We start from the raw sequence: 11,723 nt of genomic DNA, 5'->3' as shown, positions 1-11,723 counted from the left end.
TCAAATGGCAGGATACAAAATTTTATTTAAATAGATATTCTTCCTACAAAAATATAGTTACACGTGTTACACCAATTATTTCCTGTAGTTAATTCAATGCACAATTCACAGAAAAGTTGTACAAGCCTCTGTACAATACCTCTTTGATTTTCAAGTTATTCAAATGGTAGCTAATAAGCCACTTCCATTTAAAAATAATAAAATTAAACATACCTTTTGCTACATTAAGGCTAAAACGTGGTAAATTTGAGACCCACTTTCATATTGGTAAGTTAATCCTTTCTCTGGTGAAGTGTTGTACTTGCATGAAATACTGACAGTTTTTCCTTCAGTTCTAGTTTCCCTTCAAAACTGACCAGTATTCTTAATGCACTTGCAAACCACGTCCTTAATATTCCCCCCAAATGTTCATAAATTTAGTTCTAGTGAACTAGAAATACACTGTCCTGTTTTGTCCCTGAGATTGCCTGTAATGCCTGCAATGTCAATTGCTTACTGTGATATGTAATGCTGTCCAACTGAGACAATTTTTGTACAGAACAGCTTAACAGCACTTTATGGAAGTTTCTAACATAATGAGGTTTTGCATAGCTTTTAATATTTGTTACACAAGGATTTAATAATTTTTACAAGTTTTTAACAATGATCTCCACGCTGCCAATACACAGTATTGGGTCTGGATTTTTATGTATCCTCTCAGGTTTTTTTTGGCTGCTAGATTAGTCTTCAAAACAAGCCTGTGACAAGTAACGTGTCAACAGTATACTTTTTCCAGTTCTCAGTTTTCAGACATCTTGATAAGTACCTGAAAAAAACCAACAAAAATCCAAAAGCCATAGACCATATTTTCTGAAGTGTATTTTTCTTACTTCCAAGTATGACTATAGCAACTGTCAGTGATTGCATCCCACTGATAGGTTCAGACACATTCAGATATTTGGTTGAAACTTGCAGGAAAAACAACAACAAACAAACCACGTGGTCACCTGAAAATATTTGCATACAGTAATTATTAATATCCAAAATGGTGGAATCCTCCCCGTGTCCTCTGGTTTGTCATCACCCAAATTCTAGTGGCTGTATTACAGCAGTGCAAATAATGGTCAATTATTCCATTTCAGCACTTTCTCTATGAAATAAATTCTCATCCACTTAATAATTAATATGGTTCTCCACTTTTTTCACAGAGAATCCAACTCCAAATTAGATAAAAACTAGTGACTATCAACTCTATGCCGTAAGAGAAATTGAAATCAATCTACTAAAGCTTTTATTAACAGACATACCTCACTCAGTATTGCCCATACAGGGGAATCAGAATGGACTAATAAACGAATAGCCAGTATTTCTCCTACTGATGGATCGATATTGCCTTCTGCAACTCCATTTTCAAAAGCCCCTAAATGAAAAATAAAGCATAATTACAAGTCCCTGTTAGACTAAAATGCACTTTTAAGTGAACTTATGTGAAAGTTCTACATTAAGAAATGACTCTAGAACGTGAGGGGAAAATGTTTGGAAAAGGTCAAACGATAGCCACTGAAAGGCAATGCTTATAAATAACAAGAAAGAGCTTTCCTGAGGAGTTGTTCTAGAAAGAGATACAAGGAATCACGTATCAATTCTGATACACTCCTTCATCAGCTCTACACTTTTTAACTAACCTTGTCAAACTGGCAAATGAAACAGACCAATGAAAAACACTCGTTCCGTGTGTGATATTCACATCCTGTGAACTGCACGTAGAACTGTGAATTGACAGCATTTGGTTTTGGATCTTTCATTAGATTGAAACAACCAAGGGGAGGTGAGGGTAAGATACAGATTAAAGCAAACAAGAAGCGACGATGAACTGAAAATGGTTCATTAGGAAAAAACAGCAATTATGCGACAGAACAGACAGAAGAAAAGTGGAAGGAAAGCATGTCTCCCAGTGGACCATTTTTATTCACATAATGGCATTTTAGTTCAGGTAACAGTAGGCAACAAGCCTTGGCAGATACCTGGTGAATCTGCAGTTCAGTCAAGCACTGCTCTGAAGGGGAACTTTGTGTGCCAAAATGCAATGTGTTATGCTTCATCATAATCAATATGAACTCCTTTTTCTTTAGCTAAGGCTTTCCAAACCAGAAACACTTATCCTATTAAAAACCTTGCAGAGGCTGCGTTGTGCTCATTGTTGATGATTGCTATAGAGCCCTTCCCACATCAGTCGTTCTGTGATTAGATGCCTTGCCTTTTGGCACTGCAGCTACAGCCCTTCATTAATCAAAACAAAATAGGTGCAACATCTCATACTACAACACACAATAGCACAAAGGCTTCCTATCCCTTACGAGTTTCTACACTGGAAAGTTGCATTCCTTACAGAGCTAATGAAATTCTCAAGTGCAAACCATTTTATATGGAAGAAAAAATGCCTGTTTTTAAAGCAACAATGAACTATTTACCTATCTTTAAATATCCATCTTTGGTTGCAGTGTAGTTAAATTTACTTCTGTTGCCAACCAGTACTTTCCTTACAGCTTCCTGTAAGAAACAGAAGAATAAAACCTCAGCAGCACTTTCTAGAACACGATCCTACAGGCCAAATATCATCCATAAAATGAAATCATGTCTTATATATTGCAGTTGGAAGTAAGAGACTTACATCAGCTGGCAACACTTCCACAGTAGTGTCATATAGTATATCACCAGGGTAATCCATATTTCCACTTCTAAAAAGGTATCTGATTAAAAAAAAAAAAAGGCGTATTATTTGGAGTAACTTTAAACATTAGAAAAGTTCTAGAGAAGTAATATTTTCCTTCTCTGAAGGAACCTCTAAAATACCTTCACTTCAATTAGTTGTAGGCTAGAGAGAACAGAAATAGGCATTGAAACTTTCTCATGTGTCACCAAACTATACTAGGATATTTTCATTTTAAACAAAACAAACATTAAAACCATTTTTCTCTGGGAAAGAGGGAATACAAGCATTCCCTATTTTCAGTGCTCAAAGTCTGAATGGATTCATTTTTCCACATTTAAATAGCTAAGGAAGTTCTGTCCTTGAATTCGTTCCTATCATCCTAAGGCCTAGGTAAGTTGGGGCTTCTGGAATACAGAGACATGAAACATCTCAGAACTGCATATGCTAAATACCAAGAGAACCCCCTCTTCATCGACACGGATCAGTTCAGGTGCTCTAAATAATCCACAACACTTGTTAAGGAGCAAAAGCACCTCCAAAGCCTAAAACAAGGATCTGCATATTGGGGTGGGAGGATCTCTCTGAATGAGAAAAAAACATTTAAGGTGAAACTTGGTTATTCATAGAGACATCTTCAGTTACATGTCTGGCTGTGGCCAAAGTGTTTTTATGGGCAGTACAGATGTATTCAGTACAGCCAACGAAACAAATCCTGGATTTCATATCCTCAAGTTTTAAATCCTCAGTGATCAGGCTATGCTTTATGCAAACAGTTGAACTCTGGTGATTTTGAACGGACTCAGTACCCAAACTGTATATATGCAGTCTGTCATAATCCATACCATGTAATACTCACTTTTCTACTTTTAGTGGCTTCAAAAAGGTGAAGCTGATATAGTCCCCAGCCATTGGAGATGAAGCCCAAAAATAGCCTTTTCCTTCATAAACATCTTCCAAGGTATATTGCTGGTATATTCTTAGACTTGTAGCCAGTTTTGCAGGCGGATTATCATGTGCTTTATGTAGCACACTTCTGCCAAAGTCTTTATCCTGTTGGATATAAGAAATGTAATTTCACCCCTAAAAGTATGATGAAAACAGTGCTCTAACTTCTTGAATTACCACGGGTAGCTATTCCAGAAAACACTTAGTTTAAAAATATGCGATCTTTTTTTGTGATAGAAAAAGAACATTCATTTCAATGTTATCACTGTGATTCAATGTTATTTTGTAAAAGAAACTTCTCCAGCGTAGGCTACTTTGTGGTTATCTTCTATGCCTTCTACCAGAACATTCAATAACAGAGGCTACCTAAACATTTAGTCTGATCTAACACTGATCTTGTGAGCAGTCTAAACGGCACCAACAGAATGGCACCCACAAGCTGGTGCTTCGCTGCTCATCCTTATCAAATACCTGGCAGATATACTTGTTTGTGCTCCAAACTCTCCATACAAATCTACTGCAATCAGTAGAATCATGCCTTTATCCTACCAGTATACTTCTCTTATCAATAATCCTTTGTATTGGTAATGTTGACTATTAAGCCAAAACAGACCACCATAACCATTTATGTTTGTACAGCACATGAAAACTTGTGCTGCAAACAGCGTTTCTGCACATCAGGCTGCTCTGACTGATGCAGGTATTTAGACCAGAGACGAAGACTGTTTGTGCAGAAGCAGTATGCCCCATCTGCAATTCACATGCCAGAACAATATTCTCCCCCAGAACTGTAAGCTAGCGTTTCTAGGATATGGAGGTGCCACCTAATGCTGATGGTGCAATGCTCGATACCAAACTGAGAAACAAACCAAAACATAAGCATATAACTTGGAACTATGGCAATCATTTCTTACGCTTACTTTCAAATTTTGTATCTTCCCAGACAGCGATGAATGAAATCCCATATGCTGGAAGAGAGATGGCTTAGCACGGATACGTAACTTTGCCTTTTCCTTTTCACAGTGTGCCTGGAAAAAAAAATAAAAGAGGGTGGCATTTTATTTAAATGAAGGAGATGCAAGCTAACTTCCATAGGGCAATTTCATTACGTAGTTCAGTGTATGGGTTCAGGTCTTTTTTTACCTACATATACATGAGTAATCCTTAGATTACCAGACATTTTATCTCAAATACGCTTTCCAGACATAAGCTCATCGTAATTCCACTTGTGGAGCAATGTAGATTTGCAGGCTCAACCACCATTAATTCAGGGATTTGTGCCCTGTGTATCACCAATCACACCTCAATTGTAAAATACACCTCAGATAGAAACTGGTGGATTTTTGTAACTGCTTCTGGCAAATTTTCTTTCAACTCCTGGCCTTGCCATATGATTCTGCTTTGACCAAAACCAATCCTCTTGAGATAGACTCCGCTTACATTTCTGTTTGGCTTTCTGCTATGTATGAGAATATTATAATACACTGTACTAAAGTCTATGTCACATATCTATTGTTTATCCTAGAACTACTTAAAGCCCCCTAGATACTGTATTTGTATCCTTGTTTTCCAGTGTAGACACACTTTGTGACATGACATATACCAGGGAATGAAATAACCATAACTGGTACCAGTTTCTGGGTTTCCTGCTTTTCGACTGACAGCTCATCATTTCTTTAAATGAAATGGTTGCACTCTATTCACAAAGCATCACGGTTAGATACAATGAAACATACATCTTACAATAATTAATAAAGCATGATAAGAAGGAACAGTGCAAAGAGTTGGAATTAGTGACCCCAAGACTCTCAGTTCTGCCTCAAAATAATTGTATGAGTTCAGAAGATCATTTAACCCCTCTATATCATAGTCTTTACATATTTAGATGTGAGAGGATAACGTGTTCACCTCTTCAATAACGTGCTTTCAATTCTATAAAAGAAAACACGTGGCATAAATTACATCAATGCTAGACATTACAATCCTCACTCAATTGGCTTAAACAATAAAACACACAGGGGATTTCTGGTTCTTAAAAAAGTACTAATTAAAAGTAAAAATTAAAAAAAAAAAAACCAAAAAACAACACCTGGAAGGCTTTTAACAGAACCAAGTATTTTATGTGTGCCCACAGCAGACGTTCAGCAAGACAGTGTAAGAACACAGTACATGCTGACCCTCCCACAAGGAACAGTGTGATCAAGTAGCAACCACTCTCAGCTGCTCCAGAGTGGGAAAGTGTGAGGATTTCTGTCATCTTGCCTTTTCTTCATCTGTAGGAAACTCCAGCTTTCAAATCACTTTCAGATCAATTGTATTTATACAGGAGGAACAGCAGCTGGGATCCCTCTCATTCTCCCAGCCTCCATTTTCTGTATGCACATGAACAGTCCTAGCTCGTTTCTAGCTTCGTTTCGTCACTGGTCATTCCTTTGCAGGGGCAGCACAAGACTAGCTTGATTCAACATTTTTATTTTCATTTTTTTGCCATGCACAGCAACTGAAATTGAAATCGCCATAACAAAGTTCACTACAAATTCTGACAGCTTCTCTGCTTTGGTTTGGCCAGGACAGGCTCACACTGCCTGCCTTTCAGGAACATCGCATTGTTTCACATATGATTTATACACAGTATAAGGGAGAAGAGTCATTTCAGAAATGAAAGCAAAATGTTTAATTAGTAGGAGTTGAGGTCGGTATACGTGAAACACAACTGGAATGGGTGGTATTAACATAACAATGTCTTTTTGCACTCTTATCAGAGTTTAAGCAAGAGCCTAAATTAGAGGTACTTAAGGATCTAGACCGACTCTAGAGTAGGATTTCAAAGCTTAATCCTATCTGCACAAACTGGGAATAGAGACTCCTCAGTGGCATTGCTCAAGTGTAAAATCAGGTACCTTCTGCTGTCCCCAAGTTACCTCTGCTATACAGTAAAACTGAAAGCCTGTTGTTCAGCTCTCCTTAGGCTCCTGTTCTGCACAACTCCCATCTGACTCTTCTTCCTTATCAATACAAAAATAACATGTGTGCAAAGACGTCATGTGGGGACTGACTACACTAATCAAACCAATCTTGAACCTTAAAAATATAATGGGAGAATTTCCAGTCATTTCTACGTGGCATAGTATTGTTGTACAGGAGAAGTGTGAGTAGCGACCAGCACCAAAGGCCAGTCAAAGAATGCAGAAGGACATAACACTTAACATATCATCAAATTCACCTGTCATGCTATAAGTGCTATCCTTAGCAATTCAACCAACACAACTGTTTCTTTCATTTTCAGAGAACAGTGTAATTTCATCCTTCCAGTCTACACATTTCCCTCTGTTTTGTCTCGTTTTCAGGCAAAGAATCAAGTTTTTTCCCAGGCAATTAAAAATTTCAAGTAAAACACTTATGCTCTGCTGCTGGAGAGAAAGGAAATTTTAAGGAAAATTCAGAACTGCATTTTTAAGATTGTATGCTGTGCTGACTTGTGAAAAAATCAGAAGTAATGTCATTGGAAAGTTATGAGAAACGACAGTCATGTATTCAATGTCACGTATTCAAAATCGCCTTTGATGTTGCAGGGCTAAGTGAGCCGCTGCAGCAGATAGGAGTTTGCACTGGCCGCATTCTGACCTGACAGATGTCAAACAACTCTGATATGAAAATCTAAATTTCTATAAGTCATCCTCTTCCTCCGCCCTAGTGGGCTCCAGCACAGTGCCATACTATGCAGACCTGTATCAGCTCTTGTACTGAGAGGTTTTCATGCTGCTTCTGGAAGCTAAATAGTGTCGTGACAGAGACTGAGTATCACTTCTGTTCATAAATGCACAGACATACTTACTGCATCCTTTTCTGGATTGCACACTTTGACCCAGAGCAGGTGGTCCAGAAGCCAGTCTATGGGCTTATCTTTATAGAACATCAGAAAAAATTCGACTACAAACGGCAAGTCTTCTGATTTAAACAATTTTCCTGAAAGCAAGACAAGTTGGATATTTCAGTATTTTTATTGCTGCACAGTAAGCATTCAGCAGCTTCATGTTCTGGAGTACCCATGGCCTTAAACACACAGACGCAATCCTGATGTTTAATGGGAGTTTTACATAGGCTTCTGCTTTGGAACTTAACTCCATCCCATGCATGAAGACATTCTCACACAGTCAACCAGGTGAGCAGACAAGCATGCAGTTATATCCTGGTTCCAACATAAATCTGCCAGTCGTTTCTATCCGTGTTTCAGATGAAAAAGTCTGAGCATCCTCTCAAATCGTTAGGCATATGATTTCAATGGCAATTATCTACTGACTATATTTAGGTTAAGACCTAAATAAAAGCCTTTAAAACTCTATCAATATTCATTTAGTATCCTTGCTGCTTTTATTAGCAGATTTTGTTAGATTTCCTTGTTTGACCTAACCCTTACAGGTGTTATCACAAGTAAATCATGTTGTAACCTAAGAAAATAAAATGTAAAAGGGAACTTACTATTACAAAAACAGAAAAACAAAAAAGAAAAAAAACTTTACCACAATATGGGCTGCATGTTCTGCTCCACAAAGGAAAGAAAACAGATGTTTCACTGACTGTGCAAATTCCGTTTGTGAAAAGAAGGCTGCAGGAGCACACAGTGCCCTGATACAGAACAAACTGCTTCTTACAGGAACCCAACAACTAGACTCTGTGCTGCATTAGAAAGACAGAGGCAATGAGCACAGAAAGTAAAAGGCTTCCAGTGGAAGCTTTCCTGAAGAGACAGTTAAGTTCTGATATAAAAGTCCTGCCATATAAGAAACGTAATTCTGAATGAGATCTGCTTGAACAAACTGACAACTGCTGAGGCCTTAATACTTACCAATAAATCCAAGTTGGGAGAACTCAAGAACCACCCACTCTTGGGACTGTTCAGCAGCAAAGTTTTCTATGCTTTGAATGTAATCAGGTTTGGCTACAATATCATCCTCCAGCTGGGAAGAAACAAAAAGAACAAAGCCAATTGATGGTTTTATTGCTTGCAGAGGAGGTGGTGGAGTTGCCCCTTGTGAGTGATAATCACACAATGTCTGGCTGCTGCACAGGCTGTAGCGAAGCTGTGCCATACTGCAGTGGATTGCTGTTTTGCTTCTACATATCACTATTTTGGTATCATTCATTAAATACTTGCTTCCCATGATTGCTTCTCTTTCACTTACGAAAAAAAAAACCCCAAACAACCGTAATGCAAAAAGATAGAGGTTAAGGAAAGCAACAGAGAGCTTGTATCAAAGTTGTACAAGCAGCGTAAGTAAACTGTTTGGGAAGAAAAGCTTTTAAAGCAGATGGCCTGCAGCTTGACAGGAAGCCCAGGAAGACTCTGTTATACCTAAAAGGTGCGGGAGAAGTGGGGATGCTGAATGACATGCTAGTGCAACACATTTCAGGGAGTACATTCTTCGTCATGGAAGAAGGAACCTGCAGTAAAACAGCAGAAATGCAGAGAACTTTCAACACATTGTGAGGGCTGAAACTGAACACAGCAGCAAAGCCAACTAAAGGACAGTCAAAAAAGGAAAATGGTACCCATCAAGGAAATGGGAAAAGACTCGGCAGTTTTTGCACTGTTTTCAGAGAAGAATGGGAGATCTGAAAAATAGAAGCTGTGCCGGTTACTAAATCTGCAGATAATGACTCTGAACAAAGAGTTTAGAGGCAAATAAAATAAAGGAACGTAAAAAAAAAATTTAGGAGAAAGTAAATCAGGAGTTGAATGTGGTATGAATGAGAAAAACACAGGAAGAGGAGTCGAAGCCTTCAGGAAAAATACTGTTGGAGTGCAGCATATCCATACAATTCATTTGATCTAACTGCTGTACTTTATTGCTTCTGGTGTTCGTCTGATAGCATTCGAATCTGGTTAACGGAGCTAAGTGGGTAGAAAATGAATGCTATGGGGAATAAACGGTTTCCTGCTGGTTTTGCACATTCAACAAATGCAGCAACAGAAGTCTAAGGGAGCAGGTCCACAGCTTTAAGCTGAATTTGGTCATTAGAAGTATACAAGTGTAAGGCTGGGGAGGGAGAAATGGGTCACCAACAGTGAAACAAGGAGGAAGTAGAACAAAATTGAAAGACAAGATGAAGAGATCTGCTTTGATCCTGCCAGCTTATGCTGATGGTAAGTTACAAAAATGCAGAAGAATTGAGGTCAAAGTTAACTGTTAATAACAAGATCTGAGGTGGAGTTAAGGAGACAGTAATACGGAAGAGAAAACAACAACACAAAAAAACCCCAAACCAACCAAACCCAAACCACCACTAACACTAAATGTAAAGGGAGGAGAGCAGGGAATCAAAGAGAGTTTCAGAGAATCCTCAAAGACAAATTGAGTGAACACAAAAAAGTACAAGGCAGAGAAAAGTATCTCAAAAATACCTTCATATCTCACAAATACCTCCTTACTGAGAAACACCAGAAGAAAACATACAGAATAAAAATACAGAGGCTGGAATGCAAAGTGGTTGTGAATGTAGCTTTGACAAGGGAGAGGTCTGAAACGGCCTCTTCCAGAGCTGACAGTTGACAGGGATCATTAGACAATATAATGTGATCTCCTATGTAGCACATGCTAAAAAAAGTAAATTAACTGTAATTTAACTGAGCCCATAATTTGTGTTCCTCTAAGCATATCTTCTTGAAGAGCGTTTGCCATTGCGTAGGGATTTCAGTATCCATTATTCTTTACAGTAAGTCACATTCTACGCAATTACCTTTAATACACTGCATCTACATTCTACTTCAGACTTGTCTGGTTTCAGCTTACAGCCACTTGTTCTTCACATGCTCTTATCTGCAAAAGGAAGCTATGAAGTGGCAATACAGAGCTTGATCAGGAAGTTGGAGATAAAAACTGTCTAGCTCATTTTGCCCAGTTGCCATCCAAGAGCTGCCTAAGAGAAGGTAGAATCAAGAAGCAACAAGAGCTGTAGCGTATAAGGGCAGTGCAGGCATCTGACAGGAATGCATCTTCCTTTCTAAATTATACTATTGTATTTTTCTGTTTGAATCACTGTTCTGCAAATCTGAAGATTGCTACGCTGAAAAATCTCACTCTCTCATTTTCTACAGAAATAGTTGATTTATTAAAATCCTGGGTTTTTAGTATGAAGAAAACGTCAGCTAAAAATACACTTCTATGAAAGTTACTCAACTTAAAGCTCTGCCAGATAGGAGGCTTGACTTACAGCCTACATATCTCTGTATGCTGTATGTAAAGACACAATGCAGCTCCCCAGTCTCCCTGAGGAAAACCTTATGAAGCAAAAACAAACAAACAAACAGACACCTTAGTAATAATTCAATTAACTGAGTCTGAAGCATATAACAGATTTTAACTAGGGATTCTAATTGTTCTAATGTTTTATGTTTGCTCACACAAATGTTGATAGAAAACACTTCCCTACAATTGCTGCAAAAATGCTTTCATATGTAAGATGTTTCAGAATGAACTCAGCCTACAGGAACACAAAGAACAAACACGTCTCCTCACAACTAGCCCTGGATTTGGATGCCTGATTTTTAGCTATGCTAAAATCCCATCAACTTGGCTCTGCTATTATTAAAGTGTCTCAACTGGCCCTGGTAAATTCCAGGAAATACAGTGAAAACCATTACTTCAAAATGTTCTTATTAAGAAAACATCAGCATAATTTCACTACAATCAAACCAAGTATGTCTTCATCTGAACTTTCTGGGTTGAAAACTCGCTTCTCAGAACTGCCACTATTCCTGTTGTTTCTATGTTCTTTTTTTTAATCTCATGGTTCTACAAAAGCTGCCTAAGTCACAACAGTGTTCTACAGCTCTGTCACTGTGGAACGCAGATCCAGGATGATGGCTAAACCTAAGTGCATGCATGGGGAACGTATGAATGCATGGGGATCTTACCATCTAACACTAAATCATCTGGTGAATTAAGGATTCATACAAACCTGCTGCATAACCTTGTCACTGGTGTCTCTACGCTGCAATATTTCCTTATCTGGAAAAGTCACATAAGGTCTTTTGGTTCTTCATGATTTGGGCTATAACCTGGACTTATTACCATTACTCTGCACC

General features: G+C 38.2%; 1 protein-coding gene across 6 annotated transcripts in view; it reads right to left on the bottom strand.

Annotated features, from left to right (window-relative positions):
* Positions 1-11,723, bottom strand: part of MGAT4D (MGAT4 family member D) — a 40,382-nt gene continuing 28,659 nt past the window's right edge. For all 6 annotated transcript variants that reach the window (XM_042829731.1, XM_042829730.1, XM_042829732.1 and 3 more), the window contains 8 exons: positions 8,484-8,595; positions 7,473-7,603; positions 4,558-4,665; positions 3,549-3,742; positions 2,651-2,729; positions 2,451-2,529; positions 1,287-1,399; positions 1-805 (listed from right to left, as the gene is read on the bottom strand). In XM_042829731.1, coding sequence (XP_042685665.1) covers positions 779-805; positions 1,287-1,399; positions 2,451-2,529; positions 2,651-2,729; positions 3,549-3,742; positions 4,558-4,665; positions 7,473-7,603; positions 8,484-8,595 — 843 coding nt within the window. In that variant the 3' untranslated portion in view covers positions 1-778. The remainder of the gene's footprint in view (positions 806-1,286; positions 1,400-2,450; positions 2,530-2,650; positions 2,730-3,548; positions 3,743-4,557; positions 4,666-7,472; positions 7,604-8,483; positions 8,596-11,723) is intronic.

The sequence above is a fragment of the Centrocercus urophasianus genome, unplaced genomic scaffold (assembly GCF_019232065.1).
Source record: "Centrocercus urophasianus isolate 14NV4802_14NV808 unplaced genomic scaffold, USGS_Curo_1.0 seq_32, whole genome shotgun sequence".
NCBI classification, from domain to species: domain Eukaryota; kingdom Metazoa; phylum Chordata; class Aves; order Galliformes; family Phasianidae; genus Centrocercus; species Centrocercus urophasianus.
This window is presented reverse-complemented; position numbering and strand designations above follow the sequence as displayed.